General features: G+C 46.6%; 1 protein-coding gene across 2 annotated transcripts in view; it reads left to right on the top strand.

Annotated features, from left to right (window-relative positions):
- LOC119402404 (uncharacterized) overlaps positions 1-19,189 on the top strand; it is a 347,414-nt gene that overhangs the window by 315,957 nt on the left and 12,268 nt on the right. For both annotated transcript variants that reach the window (XM_037669544.1, XM_037669543.2), the window contains exon 15: positions 8,789-8,860. In XM_037669544.1, coding sequence (XP_037525472.1) covers positions 8,789-8,860 — 72 coding nt within the window. The remainder of the gene's footprint in view (positions 1-8,788; positions 8,861-19,189) is intronic.

A 19,189-nucleotide genomic window follows, 5' to 3' on the forward strand; every position in this document is an offset into this window, starting at 1 on the left:
CCCGCGAGGCCGAATCTGCTCGACAAGCTGCATGGCTGCGGCGCGAAATCCCCGCCGTTCGAGCCCGCGAGGCCGAAGCTGCATGGTTGCGGCGCGAATCGGATCTTCAAAATGTGTAGGACCGTTAAGCGGCGAGAAAGCGCGCGTACCGGCAGGCAGAGCCCGAGGCTGTGCGAGCACGTGAAGTGGCTGCAAAACGCACCAGGTGGGCTCTGCCCGAAGGCGCCGACGCGCGCTTCCAGCGGGACTTCCTTGATAACAGTTTCGGCCGTAGTTGCGGTGTGTGCAACAGATTGTGGTTCTCAGACAATCTAGTCACAATATCTTCCATCAAGAAGGACCACGCTCGCGCCAATGCCATTGCCGTGCTGCAGCGCGAGTTCGCTTCGCCCCACTCATTATCATTCACCACGTGGATATGCTGTGATTTTTTTTTTCTTTATTTCGAGCGATAGTGATTACGGGCACCGGCGGCGGCAGCGGACAACTACGGCGCCAAAAACGGCCGCTGAAATGATCTCATAACAGCTTTCGCTGTAAAATGCACACGATCAGGTGGCGAAGAAAAAAACTGAAGAAAGTTTTCCGTCAACGGGAGTCGGACCCATGTCCCCTCTCGGTCTACGACAGCAGATGCCAGGCACGCTATCGACTGCGCCACCGTCACATACTGTGTAGGCTTTTGCAAACGCGCCTTTTATACCTCACACTTTCGTTTCATAGTGCTCTTGGTCAGCGGATGGTGTCTCCGTCTGGAAGCGGTAAAGTTAAGCAATGCATCAGGACTGTGGCCTCGGTGATTAGCTCCTGCATGCGTCGTTGCTTTGCGTTCGTCCCATTCGGCGCGTTTCTAATAGAAGTGCCATTTTGTCAACGCCTTAACAAACCGCGAGGTGGCGACCTTAGCAGCCCAAGGTTCGTCCTCGCTCATAGCATCCATCCATATTAAAAATAGCTCTGCGACGCGCGCCTGTCTCGCCTGGCCGTAACACCGCGTTCCCCGCTTACGCTCGCCCCGAGAAAAATCAATACCGGGCTAGAGGGAAGACACGACGCGCGTTGTTTCGCTCTATTCCAGCCACGGTGTTCTGTTTACTGTTTGACATGCCGCGGGATGGTGACACTAGCCCATGTTCTTCGTTCAATCAGCAACGCTCGTACGCTCTCACCGCTCACTACTACACAATATGCTCTCACCGTCTACTACATCTAGCACAAAAGTTTGTTTAATCATTGATCAAGGACCTTAGTCGTCGGGATGGCGATGTTCCACCAAGCGTCAACGTAGGTGCATACGCGTTAAACGATGCTGCCAATAGACATTATGCAAGCTCTCTTAAATCACTGCACAGCAAAAATTCAGATCCTTCTTTGAGGACACGTTTTACTTTAGTGTTATACCGATTCCTGTGAAGGAGGGATCAATCACGTTTTTTTTTTCTCTTCCACTTTCGCTCTCTTTCGCTGATGTTCTCTCTGTCTCTCTTTCTTCTTTCTGCATTTCTTTCTCTCTATTTTTCTTTCTTAATTTTTGTATGCTACGCTTTAATTTCTCCCCTCCTCCTTTCCCTTCTCCTCACGCTCACTTCCCTTTCCCTTGCTGTACTATACAAAACAGACCAGGCGATGCTCTGCTAGCGTGCCTGGATAACCAAGTGCTTAGGACGCTCGCCTTCGAATCGCGGGTACGTGGGTTCAAATCCCGCCTCGTGAAGAACTTTTCTTAGTCAAGAATTTTTCTCTTTCACCTTCTTTATATCTTTCTTTCCGTCTCTCTGTTTGTTTCTCTCTTTCTTTCTTTCTCTCTCTATCTCTGTACTCGTTCTCAGGTAGCCGCACAGTGGCACATGCCCGTTAAGATTAAAGTTTTCTGCGGTTGACTTACAAGGAATGGTTTGCTAAACACCTTCGCTGTTAAAACAGCGCAAGAGACCACTAGAGTTCTTAGCGCTGTTCTTGTTCCTATAAAGTGAGTTACAGTATTGCAGATAAGACAAATAAATTCTGCTTGAATCCTCACACCGCAGAAACATACGAGGGATAGTCATGTGCAGTGTAGATACAGTGCAACGTTGAGTGGTATGACAAAAGGCTAGTGGTCCAACAAAATTTACTTCCGATTTTCCCGCTCTTAAATTGAAGTATTACGTTAAATATTCAATAGTAAGGAAAGCCAAGCTAGTTGGTAAAAATGCATTGTGGAATAGGGAAGAAACACACAGGGACACATGCAAGAGAGACGACACATGCGCTAATATTCAAATGACGTTTATTTTTTTCGGAAACAGACATACATATATACATACAAACAATTGGTCATGTGCAAAGACTCCGTCCAAGAGCAAAACATAATCAAAATTTCAATTTCCCAGTCACAGCCCTGAGACCAGCAAATATAGTTCTTTATCTGACAGGGATAAAGATGGGAGGATTGTGCACTTATCTTCCAACCGTGCAATGAAGAAATTACACAATTTCCCTCTAAAGAAACCATGAGGCGATGCGAAGCCGGAGCACTTGCACGATCGCGTTCCGTTGGCGTTCGTTGGGCATGCTACCGACCTCGCGTCGTGGAACGCGAAGGAGAACGCTACGCGCGTCATGTCTTACGCGCGTAGCGCGTAAGACAAGACCTCTCTAGCCGACCTCTCTAGCTGCTTGATAGCCATGCTGAAATCATATGGTTGCGTCATCAAAACACGGGGTACATTTGCATTCTGCGCAGTGAAGGGACAGGTGCCTACTTGGCCTGCATTTCAAAGAAGAATGGTGTTGACGAAGTCAAACGTTTATGCAACGTCCAGATTGTCCGACATACGTGCGACCACATGACACTGGTAATTGGTATACAACACCCCTCTTGTTGCTTTCTACAAACTTCATGGTATGGCGTAAGTCACATTTTCCAGCCAAGTTAACAAAGGAAGGTAACACAGGAAGCGATAACTTGGCTGGAAAATGGGACATGCTCAATACCATGAAGTTAATAGAATGCAGCAAGAGGGGTGTTGTATACCAATTACCAATGTCATGTGGTCGCACGCATGTCGGACAATCTGGATGTTCCGTAAACGTTCCATTTCGTGAGCCCCATTCTTCCTTGAAATGCAGGCCAGTAGCCACCTGTCCCTTCACTGCGAAAAGCGCAAATGTGCCCCGTGTTTTGATGACGCAACCATATTTCAGCACGGCGATCAAACAGCTGGTGAGGTAGCCGAAGCCTTTTCATTGTACGGTTGGAAGATAAGTGCACAAGCCACCCATCTTCATCCCTGCCGGATAGAGAACTAGATGTGCTGGTCTCAGGGCAGTGACTGGGAAATTGAAATTTTGATTATGTTTTGCTGTTGGCCGGAGTCATTGCGCAAGACCAAGTGTTTGTATGTATATATGTATGTGTGTTTCCGAAAAAAAAAAATAAGCGTCATTTGAACGTTAGCGCCTGTGTCGTTTTTCTTACCTGTGTCCCTGTGTTTCTTTCACTATTCCACAATGCCTGTGAAGTATTCAAATTAGGACCTTGTACAGAGCACCTCTTCTCGCCCAAGAAAGCGGACGGGAGGATACCATCGGTCGTAGCTGGACCGCTAAATAACAGATTGTGTATGTGCGTCAGGATTCCACCGGTCTATGGAGTCTACTTTCGTCGAATATAAGTTGCGCTTTTTCTAGACTCTGCACTCCAATTTAGCAGGCGATTTTCACCCACGCTGCTTTGGCTCCACAGCTACTCGGCTTGAGATAGAGGCTTGCGTATTCTGAGTGATAATTAGATTAACTCCGCTGTATATGCATGCAAGGGAGCCTGCGTGAGTTCCAGTAGTCATACAGTTCCAGTAGTTTTCTTTTAGTGACAGACCGCGCTTGAGATTACTTGCGGTAAAGATGAAATTAAGGGTTCGACGAATACCCGTCTCATCAGGAACATTCATTGTTGCCCGCATGAAATGCAAATGACCAAAGCAGGCAAGCGCGTACGATAGGAAGTGGTGAAAGCTGCCCAAAAGCCTCGTTGTAGTGGCCAAGCCACACAGCTGCTTCAGCGAGGCCCTGAGAGAGGGACCGAATTGGTCTAGAAACATTTTAAATAGCTTAAACTTTTGCACTCAGCCAGACTGATTTCCTTTTAGAATGTTTACATTTAGAAGCTGCATACCGCCGTCTCAACCAACGCCCACAAGTCTTCCCTTACGCCTTAGGCCAGCTGCCTTCTGTATAATTCAAGATTGGTCACGTAACTCGACACTGGCCACGGCCTCTTTAGATTTTGTACTGCCTTTTGTTTCTTGCACTGCCTGTGTTGTACAGGGTTTGTCCGGAAAGTAGCAGGACTGATTTTTTTCCAGCCAGAACTTGGCAAAGGAGAGGGGTGTTCCTGCAGTGGTTGGGTTGTGGGGGGACCTAGCTACCACCGCACCAGTCGCCAGTCGTCTCCAAACCTTCGCGGAATGTAGATCGAGTTTAAGGTATCAAGGTGCCTTGTCATTACCACAATGAATTTTGTTACAGCAGCGTTACGCGGTGAAGTTTTGCTTCAAACTGGGTAAACGGCGCGTGAGGCCTATGACATGATCAAGACGGCTTATAAGAGTGATGCCATGAGTCGATCAAGTGTTTTTGAGTGGCACAAATTGTTTCGGGAAGGAAGGGAGCAAGTTGAAGATGAGCAACGGTCAGGACGCCCTTCAACGGCAAAAAGTCACGACAATGCGCCGAGCCACGTTCCTCTCGTGGACTTCCTGACGAAGCATGTCATCACAAATCCTCCCCAGTCGCCCCACAGCCCTGATATCACTTTTTCAGACTTCTTCCTTTTGCTCCGAGGGAGGGGGCTCATGAAAGGACGGCACCACGGCTCAGTCCAGGCCATTCAAGAGTCCGTAACGAGGGAGCTGAAGAGCACTCCGGTTTCTTCGTTGCAGGGAGCCTTCAGTGATCGGTAGAGTTGCTGCAAACGCTGTGTTCATGCGCAATGGGCATATTTTAGAGGTGTGCGAATATTCGAAAGTTTCGAATATCAATCGATTATTACACTTGCAATATTCGTATTTGATTCGAAAACCGTGTATTCGAGAAGTTTCGAATATTCGAAGGGACTCGAATATTCGATCTTTCCGAATATTCCGTCATATATTACTAAAAAGAACTTCCAGTTTTGCGCCTTTACGGTAAGCGCATGAACGATCGACCAGTGATTACTACGACTTCGGCGCCAGTGCGGTGATGCCCACACGGATAAGCATCGGAAATACACGGTGGCGTGACGACAGCTACCGACGAACGTGCCGCGACACTTCTACACGACGAACCCAAGAAACCTCTCAACGATCATGAACTGCCTGCTCGGCAGTGCGTGTGGCTTAGCGCTGTTGCCGCTGGTGTAAGTGTACTGCACGGTTTTAAAAACAGGTGACAACCCAAACACGCCGATCGCTGCCGCGCCCTTGTGCGGGACTGCCTTAACTAAGTGTGTGCCGCTTGCAGAAATGAAAGCAGCTCGCCGTCGCCGCATTGGCCTGAGAACGTACTCGGCACACTTTTGCTCGGTCCGGCGCTTTCCGAGCGCGGAGAAATCACGCTGCGCATGAACAAACACACGCGTACGTTACAGTGAACCTCCCGGCACTTAATTGGGTGAGCTTAGCGGGCGACGCGCTGCACACAACTAACAAGGGACGCTCTATAACGGATCGCCGTTCAAATGTACGCGCAAGCATCGACGAAAGCCGCATGAGTCGTCCATCCGCTGTGCCGTGATGTCAGCCCCTATAACGCCAGTAATGGGCACTTTTGGTAACCTTTACTGCGGGGTCATTGGCGTCATCACATATTTCTTTCTAGCTAGCTGTGGCGCACGTCAGGTGATGAATATACCACGTAGTTACGTTGCGTTCCCGACAGCGCGCCATTAGAATCCATCAAACGTGCATCACAGCCGCGCGTATCGTTCGTGCGATCTTGCCAATCTCGATCTTTCGCCAGCGTCAATTTACTGCCAGCAGATACGAGCGCACGAAGGCGGTTTTCAAAGTGGCGAAATAACGCGCTCGTCGCCGAAGCAGCATTTTGAACAGGAGTTGCAGCTCCGTAAACTCCAACAAAAAAAGGCGTATCTTGGGCGTCTTTTTGCCGCCCAACAATAATGTCACCTATCTCGCGGGCTTTCATTGCGTCACCACCGCGCACCCGGTGCTTCCCGATCACGAACGACATGTGACTATCAGCATGAAATAGCGTTTGTGATAGGAAAGTAGCCAGTGCACAGTTTTCGAGAAAGGAGAGGCAAGCAATGCCGATGATACTTGCGTGGCTGATAGACGCCGCAGATACTCCCGTTTGCCTTAGAGCGTCGACCGGTGATAACAGGGGCGAAAGTGTACATGAAAATAAAAAATCACAGCATATCCACGGAGTGAATGACGATGAGTGGGCGAAGCTGCGGAGGTTCATCGGTAAACCGTGAATCTTCCGTGAATTCTGCCCAGTACATCACCGACGTGAGATCGGGCGCGTTTATACTAAAGGTTCGATGAGTTATGACAACTTGCAGCTCACTTTAATTTTAGATGTACGCTGTGAATTTTCATTGTTCAGAAAACCATTGCTTTAGAAAACATCTGGCGTCTTTCGTTAAGCAGATGGCGTCTTTTCGTTTTGCTTTAGGAACATCTGGCGTCTTTTCGTTTTGCTTTTAGAAAACATCTGGCGCCTTTCGTTGGTTTATTTCATCAATCAACGGCGTTTTGAACAAAATTTTCATTGTTTAATCACGCACAGGAGAAATCTCACCAGGCACTACCTTGGAGGTAAACAATGGCTGCTAATGGGAATGAGAGACAGAAGAAGTCGGCTTTTAGCTAACGCTTACACTTCTACTGCTATGAACGTTTCCTACTGGAACATGCCAGTGGCGTCTAATGGGGAATGAGAGAAAGAAGAATTCGGCTTTTAGTTAACGCGCACGCTGCGAATTTTTTATTGTTCAACAACGCACAGGAGAAATCTCCCACCGGCACCACCTTGGAGGTCAAGATCTGGTACTAGCGTTAAGACTGGTTACGCACTACGACGGGGACGAACGGGTGCCGCTTTAAGGAGCTTCGCCCCTAAAAAAACATTAAGTTCGGGGGGCTGTATACTCGGGGACAACTTTCTGTGGCAATGAAGGGAAAGCTACGGGGGCGGAGCGTCTGCACATGTACTGCTACGCGAAGTAGTCCGGTTTGGCGCGCGTCTCGTAACGCCGTGGAAAGTGATGGCTAGCGTTGCACCCATCAAGATACGGGTAAAAGGCGTGACTTTTCCACGCACGCAAAAACGCAAAGTGACAACGTATAAATTAAAAGAAATACAAATATCTTGCTTTGCGCGCTGCGTTCCGTCTCAAAAAGCTACATGTAGAAAATGAAGGAGTATTTTATATATCTCACGCAGAAAATACGGACGCAATTGTGGGACTACATTCATTAGCGGTAGGATACGTGCATTGTGGCTCTGCAGCTTTCCCTTCATTGCCACAGAAAGTTGTCCCCGAGTATAGTGCCAAAACTCCCAAAATCACAATATGATGATGATAGTGGGGGAATCTTGATCAGTTGTGACCACTTGGGCTTCTTTAATGGGCACTGTTACATTTGACCCCTTCTTAATGCAGCTGGGAAGGAATCAAACCAACGCCCTCGTACTCACTAGTATGACGCCACAGCCGCTGCTAAGCCAGCAATGCTGGTGCGAAAGCTTTTTTTGGTTGTTTGTTTTTATAGTGCAGTGCTACCACATAATGAAAAGGAAAGAGAAAGTTTGTTCAGTATGTGAATTGAGCCTAAGCCATTAAGTCACAAGCTCCATTAAATATAGCACATTCATGCACTTCCTGGCAAGTACAGATATTCTTTTGTGCAATAACAGATTTTGTGCCGATAGCATACAAGCGTACTGTTTTCAACATAAATGTGTAGTAAAATAAAAGATTACTAGTGAAAAAACATTACCTCTCTTGATTATTCGGTATTCGATTCGTATTTGAAGCTATGTATTCGTATTCGATTCGTATTCGAAAATTTTGATATTCGCACACCCCTAGCATATTTCAAAAACAAGATCTTAAGTCGATGTGTGAAAGTTGTGAATAATTTTTTTTAAAGTTCAGTCCTACTACTTTCCGGACACACCCTGTATATCAACCGGTCCTCCGGCTCAGCGTTTCATGTGTGTCACCGACGGATTTATTCCCGCGGTTTCTACTGTAGCCAACACAGCGCACGGTTGAAGCCTCAGTTGTAGTGCAATTTTATTGGTAGTTGAACATGCAGAACAACACTGCCGCGCGCGAATTTCTACTTAAGTGTAAGACGTGGCAACATAGCTCAACGAGGGTGGCGAAATGCCTGGTTGGTCAGTCATCGTAGAAGTGTTATCTATGTAGCCTAACAAAACATGGACACAAGAAGAAGCGAAGAGACAAGCGCTTGTCTCATCCTCTGCAGTTCTTCTTGTGTCCATGTTTGGTTGCGCTACCCAGATAACACTTCTACTATGACATAGCTGAATTGTGAACTGTTCTAATATCGGTGACAACAACACTCTGTGCCCACAAACTTCCGACACTTGTACGCAGAATGAGTGCAAACCAACAGGAGCTCTATTTTTATATAACTAAGCACTTGTCATGCACAACTGTTAATGTTGCGAATATACGTAATTTGCAACTCTCTCGTAACTTCTTTATATGCCCGCATCATTCACAGCCATCCCTCTGCTTTGTTCTTTTTTCGATGGCTCTGAGCAGAAGCACAGAATACCGGTATGGGTCGATGTGAGCGACTGCTACTTCAAAGTCGTCAGCCGATTCAGCAAAGAGGTGAGAAAAAGCACGACCATCTGTCATATACCATTACAAAACAAAAAAAAAATCGGGAGGGCTATTCATGATTCTGCGTGTGAGGCTCATGTACATATACGTACCTTTTGCGCAGAAACAGGGTAATCTTCTAGCATCCATCGAGCCGGTTGCTGTTGAATCTAGAACCGCTTACGGTGCTCGCCCCAAAAGACGCGGGTTCCACCCCGGTCGTGGTGGTCACACATAGATAGAGGCCAAATGCCAGAGGTCCGTGTACCGCGCGATTTCATTGCACGCTAAATAACACCGGGTGGTCGAAATTGTTCGGAGCCCTTCACAACGGCGTATCTGATAGCCAGAGTCTCTTTGGGATAATAAACTAATAAACGATTAGGCCACCCCCCGTTTTTGTCAACCCTTCTCCAATCCAGCAATGTCATTTATTTACGTATTTTGCTTGTATTGTTATCGCTAAAGGATATACACCTGATGTTATCCATACATGTATCAGCAGACAGATAACGCAGAAGAACTGATAGCTGGGCCAGTTGGTGATAATACTTGAACATGTTTACCTTAGCGCAACGACGACGAGGACACAGAGAAGAGGAGACAAACCACAGCGCTGCCTCGCAACTGAATATTTTATTAGAAGACAAGAACGAAAAAAGGGCACTTCAACCCTCACACCCATGTGACACACAAAACCAATGAAACGGCAGGTCAGCGGACATCCTGAGGGTTGAAGTGCCCCTTTTTCGTTCTTGTCTTCTAAGAAAACATTCAGTTGCGAGTCAGCGCTGTGGTTTGTCTCCTCTTTTCTGTGTGCTCGTCGTCGTTGCGCTAAGGTAATCATGTTCAAGACAGATAACGTGTACAAAGGCGAGATTCCGCCAGCAGGATTTACCATCTTACCGACGCGTTCATTCGCGTTACTTCAGCTGCGAACAAAGCAGTCCTCCAAAATTCACATGCTCCTGATATAGATAATGCGAATGCTTCTCAAAACATCACCCTGTGCCAACGAAGAATAATTCCTACAAATTGTGGGAGCCACGCCGCTATCCTAGCGCCACGTGCTGCGCGATGGCGATGCGCGTGGTCCACTTGCAAGCTTCAAAAAGGGCACCCGTAACACTGCCCGGAGAGTCGGCGACGGACCGCTGTGTGCGGGGGAAGGGTGTACCCCGCCGGGGCGAAGGCCAGAACCCAGTACTTGCGGCCGCGACCAGTTGAATCGTGCAGTGTGTTTTTCCTATTCTCAATTAATGCTAATAAACGTTTATTTTAAGTTTAAACCAGTGGAGCATCATTTCCGTGGCAGCAAGACGGCCGAACCCTACAAAATATAATCGTCTCTGGGGTCTTACGTGCCCAAACGACCATATAATTACGAGGCATGCCGTAGTGGTGAACTTCAGAATAGTTTTTGCTACCAAGGGTTCATTAACATCAACCTAAATGTATGTACGCGGGCATTCTTGCATTTAAGTACTTCCAAAAATGCCTCTGGAAACCCACACCTCCGCTGTGTTACTTTAATAAATGCGAAGCATTTCTTAGCGAACCTCAGGCACTTTGGCCGTTTCTATCTACGTATCTATCTATCTATCTAGCCGCCTACGTCTGGGCGCTCTCATGCTCCTCTCCATAGCTTCTAATATACCAATATTATAATAGCAGGCGATCGGTGTATGACGAACACGATTCACTGGTCATGACATGAATAACGCAAAATACCTGTCGCGTACGTCACGAAACCCTTTCTTTCAGTCACGTGTGGCACATACCCGCATATCAGAGTTCATGTTATGCGGGTATGTGCCACAGGTGATACAGAGTCTCAACCAACATAGTAACCGCGAACACACACATTGACACGCAAGGAAAGTAATAATAATAATAATTGTCGGGGTTTTCTGTCCGAAAACCAGCGAAGGGCTCCGGAAATTTTGACCATCGAGTATTCTTCAACGTTTACCGAGATCACACAGTACACGGCCATCTAGAATTTTGCCTCCATCCAAATGCGACCGCCGCGGCCGGGATCGAACCCGCGACCTTCAGTTCAGCAGCCGAGCACCGTAACCGCTACACCACTGCGGCGGACGCAAGGAAAGTGAGGAAGCTGAAGACAGAACACCCCTGGAATACGCTCAAGTATACCATCCACTCGTGCACGTAGTCCGCAACGTGGACCGCGTGGATTACGCAAAAACCGGGGTCTATGCTTCTTACAGTAACTCTGCTGAGAGAACCAGGCCTCTCATCATTACTTGTGACTTCATCATTGATTTATCAAGAACCAACAATGCTTGGTGTTTGCGTGAAAAACGGCTTGGATGTAAACAGCGCATCAAAAGACCTTGCTGCCATGTCCACTACAGGAGGCATCATAGATAATTTCATTGTAAGAGGCATCCAGGATTTCTACCAGCTGTACTATACCTCGCACTTCACTACACTTAGACTCCTCATAGCCGTGATCACGAATGGATCCGATTAACAAGTCCGGGCCAGCTACTGGTGCTCACTGGTCACGGTGATGATGGCCTTGTTCAAGAACTGTCAAGAACCCCTTCTACACATACACATGGGTTTGTGAAACGTGCGTGCGTTCTTCGTCATAACGGAGCAGTATAAGCATAACAACTGTAACTGTGACTGCAACGTACGTGCAGTGCGCCTGTGCGTGCCACTCGGCCGCGTATATATCTAGGGAAACTTTCCTGAATGAAACATAGTTGCGAGTAACGCCTGTCCTGTGCATCTGTGTTCCTTATTTGTCCTGTTCGGATTCACGCTACCCAGTATTGAAGAATATAAGCACGACATATAAGCTTACCGCTACTTGAAATACGTGGCGCAAGGTTGCAACTGAGAAGAAACAAGAAGAGACAGAAAGAACGCCAACTCACGACTAAGTTTATTTTCATGAAGCGTTCACAATATAAAGGCTCTTGGCGGACATGTGCAGAACATTTCCTTCACCGCACGTGCAGGCATGAACAGACGAGGTTTAAAAAAAAAACGCAATCATGATATCTGGAAACCAGGAACAAACAGATGTATCCTAATGTAAAGACGTCGAAAAAGAAAACAGAAACACAAACCTGCGCGAAGGTCGAGGAAAAAACCACAAAAAGACTGACAGACACTTCGTAGCCAACCATCTAAAGTACATCTAGATCCAACAATGGGAATTCACTACTATACAGCAAAACTGACGGCACGCTGACGCAAGAATCACCTTTAATCCTTATGTGAAAGGCTTCAAGTGACTCCCGCGCCAGCGCATCCCGGCTTCTTTCAAGTAGTCGCGTGCGATCGAACTGCGGTGTGAAGCCACACGAAGCACAGTGGAAGGCTACATGAGACCCTGTTTCATTCCTAATTGATAAAGAATGCTCCCTTAAACGGTCATTTGTACAGCGCCCTGTCTGGCCTATATAGACCTTGCCACAGCTCAGGGGAATTTCATAAACAGTGCCCACGGCACAACGCAGAGGCATCCAGGATTTCTACCAGCTGTACTATACTTCGCACTTCATTAAGACTCCTCATAGCAGCGACCACGAATGGATCCGATTAACAAGTCCGGGCCAGCTGCGTTGTGGCGTTCTGCGTTGTGCCGTGGGCACTGTTTGTGAAATTCCCCTGAGCTGTGGCAAGGTCTATATAGGCCAGACAGGGCGCTGTACAAATGACCGTTTAAGTGAGCATTCTTTATCAATTACGAATAAAACAGAGTCTCATTTACCCTTCCACTGTGCTTCGTGTGGCTGCACACCGCAGTTCAATCGCACGCGACCAATTGGAAGGAGCCGGGATGTACTGGCGCGGAAGTTACTTGAAGCATTTCACATAAGGAAGAAAGGTTATTCTTGCGTCAGCGTACCGTCAGTTTTGCTGTATAGTAGTGAATTCGGCAGACCCCACGTACCGTGGGAGTCGATGTTATGCGAAGCATGCGGCGGGTACGTGGGTGATGTGGATATCATATGTAACTTTCGTTAATGTATTCCTCCGGGATCGAGCAATGCTTCAATATAGCTTGCTGAATCATATGAATAAAACTTAATGTTTATTAGACTGCTATAAAAGCGGAGCCATATAGCTGGCAAGAGCCGTGTGTCGCTTTTTTATGCTAAAATGTGACGTAGTGAACGGGTGTAGGTGTAGGAACCGAGGCATCCTAGAATTCCAACAGCTCTACTATACCACATACTTCACTACACATGGACCCCTCGTCACCAATATAGCTTGCTGAATCATATGAATAAAACTTAATGTTTATTAGACTGCTATAAAAGCGGAACTTCTTCCACACATGCACACGAGTTCGTGAAACGTGCGTGCGTTCTCGGGGACACATATGCGGCTCTTCAACATATATATGTGTGCGTATGAAACTTAAACATATCTTTAGCGTCACTTTGTAACTTGTGGCTCAGTAAAAAAGGTTACGCCACAGTCACCTACCCGCCGCATGCTTCGCATAACATCGACTCCCACGGTACGTACGTGGGGTCTGCCAAATTTTTTTTTCGACGTCTTTACATTAGGATACATCTGTTTGTTCCTGGTTTCCAGATATCATGATTGCGTTTTTTTTAAACCTCGTCTGTTCATGCCTGCACGTGCGGTGAAGGAAATGTTCTGCGCATGTCCGCCAAGAGCCTTTATATTGTGAACGCTTCATGAAAATAAACTTAGTTATGAGTAGGCGTTCTTTCTGTCTCTTCTTGTTTCTTCTCAGTTGCAACCTTGCGCCACGTATTTAAAATAACGATGCACCAACTAGCCCAACATAATGTACTGCCAGCTTACCGCGTCTGTTGTTAATAACACCCATGTTGCTGTTGGCATCGTTACGCAACTGTAAGCAACTGTTTATATAACAAGTGTGCGACTCTTCAACATATGTGTGTGCGTATACCACTTCCACATTTCTCTGTGAAAAATTACGCCACAGTCACCATCCCGCGCATGCTTCGCATAACATCGATTCCCACGGTACGTGGGATCTGCCGAATTTTACATGAGTGATAGTTCGGCAGTTTTTTGGTGCCTTTGTTTTATGGCATCTAAATTAAGCAGATATCACGTCTGCGCACTATATATGCTCGTGCATCTCTTTTCACTCCATATATGCATTCCTAATGACTTTGTTCTAACGTTATCTTTCGACAGTTTGCATGTGCGTATGCCACGCCCGGATGCTGATAACATCTGCAATATCGCAATAACGATTTTAAAAATTATTGTGCCCTAGATAGCATTCGTGAAGACACATATAGTGCCAGAAATCAGTCACGACAGATGTAGTACCAGTCGAAACATACTACTACATAGTAACAGCCCATTTAGAATTGTTCTGGATGTCAAGTCGAGAGTTGGACAGAAACCCGTCTGGTCAGGAACAGACATGAAGACAATTAAAACAAGACGCTGGCCACGATAAAAACAAAAAGAAAGACGTTTCGGCTCCCGTGGATGTGTAGTTCATTCCTGCCAACTACCTATTGAAAAGTGACAGGATAAGCATTGATTTAAATAGCTAGGTACGTAAACACTGAATGAAAGTTGGTTATTCATAAGTAGTGTATTTTATAAATATGGTTTCAAATTGTTCCATTTAGAACACCGTCCGCTTAATTGTATATCCAGAAATTTTGGACATTGCCCCTTGCGCATTTTCTGGAGCTTCACTGCAGCACACGTCTTTAACTAAGTGGGTTGCGTTTTCAAAAAGATTATATCTCAATACAGTTTCGAGAGTTTCAAGTAACATCGATTAGAGAGGGCTGTCTTTGAATAACATGCGCAAAAACGAAACTTGTTCGTTACTTACTTACTGAATTACAGCAATGTCTTGTGAAGATCATGCACTGAACCCACACTGCAGGAGGTTGCGGTTTAATAACTGCCCAAAGAGGGCAAACTGAATGGTAATGTGCGAGTGTGTAACAGTAAAATGATTGAAAACGGTTCGTGGCGTAGCAAGAGGGTGGCACACCGGGTCCGTGCCCCCCCCCCCCCCCTCTCTATTTTTTTTTGCCACAGCATACCGAGCACAAACTGACACTTGACCACATCTACCAGCCCGGGCCCCAATTCAAATAAAAAATGTGCCCCCCCCCCTCCCACCCGAAAAAAAATCAGCATATCCACGGGGTGAATGATGATGAGTGGGGCGAAGCTCTGGAGGAAATCATCGAAAAACCGTGAAACTCTGCCGTGAAATTCGCCCAGTATATCATATAAAGCGTGTTAAACACCGTGTATATATTAAACATCAAACTTTTATTGTACTGTTGGTTTACGTAGTCCTTTCATTATCACCGCTTTGTGATTGGTGAAATGCAAGGAAAGTGTCCGCTCCCGAGCGAAAGAGAAAGCGCGCCAAGAGCGACCGCGTTCCCCGCTCGCCCTGTGAGAATTAACGGCAAGGCTAGAGGGAAGACACGACGCGCATAGCGTTCCTCTTCGCGTTCCACGACGCGAAGTCGGTTGCATGCTCAACGAAAGCCAACGGAACGCGATCATACAAGTGCTCCGGCTTCGCATCGCCTCATGGTCCCATTTAGCGTCCCAAAACCAAACATCATGCTCAAGGTGTGCTTTGCGTTTTTCATAGAAATAATTTTTTTATCATGTACATTAAGACGAAAAGTTGAAAGTTCACTAGAGTATATCGCCCGCAAAGTATGTATTTTAGTGTGATTTAACTCTCGTACGGCATGGTTCTCGCGCCGTTGCCGATCGGCGCTCGCCCGTTGCCGATCGGGCGAGGTAGCTACATACTACTACTACTACTACTACTACAGAGTAGGGAACGACCCACACCGTAAGGAGCTTCGCCCCTAAAAATTTCTGCCTACGCCCCTGGGCACAGCATGTGTCGTTCTGATTTTGCGCGAACGTGAAAGCTTTTAGAAGGTGTAAGAGAGGGAGCAAGATTTCTGTCATCGAATTATTCCATACCTTAATCGACCTTAAGTCACTTTGATTCGCTTAGGATAACATCTATGCAGCACTCGGTTCTGTTCCATACCTTATCCACCTTAATCCATCTTGTCCTTACTATTCTACGAGGTAATCCACCCCTCAATGCACCATAGTCCATCCTCTCTGCGCTACTGCACACATTAATCCACCTAATACATCTTTTGTATACTATTCTAATTTTAGACCACCCCTCCATCCATCTTAGTTAATCTTTTCTCTACTACTTAACATTTATTTCACCTTAAGTCAGTCTGATTCACTTCAAATAACATGTATGTAGTATGCAATGCTGCTTCACACCTTCATCCACCTTATACCATTTTCTCTATACTATTTTACGCAATAATCCATACATTAATCTACCTTAAGCCACTGTGGTTCACTTCAGTTACCTTCGATGTGCTACTCCATAGTGCTCCGTACCCAAATCAACCTTGTTTCATCCTCTCTATACCACTCTACGCATTAGTCCTCACCTTAATCTATTTTAGGCCACTGCGATTCACGTCAACTGACATTGATGTATTACTCCACACTGCCCCACACCTTAATCCGCCTTAATCCACTTTCTCTCCACTGCTCTAAGCATTAATCCGTGCCTCAATCCCCCTTAAGCCTCTATAATTCACCGCAATTAACAGTGATGTACTACTCCACACTGCTCTACACCTTAATGTAACTTCTCCATACACCTCTATACATTCATCCTCACTTTACTCCACCACAAGCCACAACGAATAAAGCACACACAGATCCGCATGTGCATGCGCACTCGTTAATCCCATGCACGTACAGGTAAAAGCTTGGATAGAAGCATATGTACGCAGTAGGGCTGGGCAGTAGCGCGATACAAGAGTATCGCGATAGTATTTGAGAGATACTTTTGAGTATCTGCATTTGTATTTGTATCTCAGTAGTGAAATACTTTTACGATGTATCGTTTGTATATCGATATTATGCAGGAAACGGGTATCTCGCTACATTTTTTTATATGCGAAGCAGCTTTTGGAGGAGTTCCATCCGGTGGTGCGCGTCCTGGCCACCCTTACTGCGCATGGGCAAACCCTTCTCCACGCACCTCCTCTCCACTCCCCCTCTCCACTGATGAAACGCGGGCTTGACATGCCGAAACGCTGCTTCGCATTGCCTCGTGGTCCCCTTTAGCGGGAGATGGTGTAATTTCTTTTTTGTCGGAAATGAGCTGCGGCGTGTTTCAAGGGGGGAATGGCGGTTTTTTTTCGTGCCACGACAACCAAAGACGCGCCGCCGGCCGCCGACAGAAAGGGCAGCGATGATTTCCCCTCAAGCACAGAATGGCCCAGGTGGTAAAGCGCGTGACGCCGCAGACGGCAGAATCGCGTAGGCAGTGTTCTTGGCCTCTGCCGACGAAATCGCTGTCTCTCAAGGCCAGTGCCGCACGCTTAATATTTTTCGGGTGGCAAGCCATTAACTCGTGACCACCGTGCGGATACCGCAGCTTCGCGTGCGTTCAGTTTTCAAAAAGGCGGCACTTCCAAAACAGTTCCCATAGTCGCGGCGGAAGGGACTAGAAGATGGCTATGTTTGTCGCGCTTTCAGTGACCTCTCCAGCGTCTCAGGGTGCGTTCCTAATTGGTTACAATCGTGAAACGGTCTTTTGTGGTACCAGGCTCCCCCACCGCCGGAGACGACTTCGCCTGTTGCGGCTTGCTGAAATGGCTACTGGTAGCGTCAGTGATGGTGACGGCCCAGGCGACGTGTACTTAATGTAGTTTCTGATGCGGCGCTCTGAGCAACTGTCCCCGTTTCCACGTCTGTTTAGAGAGCTGGCAGGAGCGACTTGGAACCTTAGCTGTCTCACCCTGCGCCGACCGGGCCAGACGGCTCAGCATTCCGAAGATGGGGACCAACTTCGGCTTCTGAACGGTCAGAACAAGCCACGTGAGCGCGGAAGTGTTTCGGTAGGTAGATGACCCGAGAAGAGATATCGCCACGCTGCAGGGCTATCCAGCTATGAAGGCGGTATTTATTCACTATAACACGAACTTGTGCTCGTCTGCAGCGTTAGAGACACATTTTTTTTTTCTTTCGCGAGTCTTGTGTTGAGGCCGAACCGACGCTGTCTAGAAGGCAGCTTATTTGAGAAGCTCACACAGCAACCTTCTCTGCAAAGCAGATCTTATGTGCAAAATAAATGCATACTTTTTCTCAATTCGCTGTTGTTCATTAGTGATTCGAGTGATTTTCTTAAACTGTGCTATTTCTAAAATGGCTCATTTTGTGGCCACAAAGCATGTCGATTTCGGTATCTAATGCTTGTTACTGTTGCTGTGAAATAGTGTACTTTTTATTGCAAGTGATACATCTTTTTATATCATTATTATGTATTATGTACATTGGAACCCCCCTCTGTAATGCCTTAATGACACTGGGAGTACTGTAATAAATAAATAAATGAACTGAAAGTTTCAATGCGCTGCAACTTTATTCACAGCATTATGCTGCACTTATAAATGTCTTTGCGGAGTATGAGCATCCTTGAAATAAAAAAAAGTATTGCAGTATCTGTAACAGTGTGCTTGATTGGGCTGGTTGGTGCTGCATGGTAAACGAAGAATAAAAACAGCGCTAAACACGGGACGAGAATGTGTCCCCTTCTCGTCCCTTGTTTAGCGCTGTTTTTATTCTTCGTTTACCACCTAGTATCTGTATTGCTGTATCTGTATTCCGGAATACTTTTTTCTTCTTACTGCAAACGTATATCCGAAATATCCCTTTACGTTAAAGGCAAATGTATCTCAGTATCTGTATTTTAGGCTTCCAATCAATGTATTTCGATATCTGTATTTCGGAATACTTTTCCGAGTATCTCTGTCTAGCCCTGGTACGCAGGATGACGTACGTACAATGACAACACAATGCGCTATGGGCAGAACCAACCAGAACGCGCACACAAATCTTGCGCGCGGGTAATTAGTTCCTCTCCCTGTCTCCCAGCTCCTAAAAACTTTCACGTTCTCACAAAAGCACAACGACACATGCTCTGCCATTGAAATACCCACGCTAACGGTTTTGAATCATTTTACAGTTACACATTCGCACATGTAGTATGCAGTTTTCCCGCTCTGGGCAGATGTTCAGCCACAGCCTGCTGGACTGTGGCTTCAGCGCATGTTCTTTGCAAGACATGGCTGTAACTCAGTAACTAATAATAATATCTGGGGTTTAACGTCCCAAAACCACGATATGATTATGAGAGACGCCGTAGTGGAGGGCTCCGGGAATTTCGACCACCTGGGGTTCTTTAACGTGCACCTAAATCTAAGTACACGGGCCTCAAACATTTTCGCCTCCATC

This window comes from Rhipicephalus sanguineus, chromosome 8 (genome assembly GCF_013339695.2).
Source record: "Rhipicephalus sanguineus isolate Rsan-2018 chromosome 8, BIME_Rsan_1.4, whole genome shotgun sequence".
Classification (NCBI taxonomy): Eukaryota; Metazoa; Arthropoda; class Arachnida; order Ixodida; family Ixodidae; genus Rhipicephalus; species Rhipicephalus sanguineus.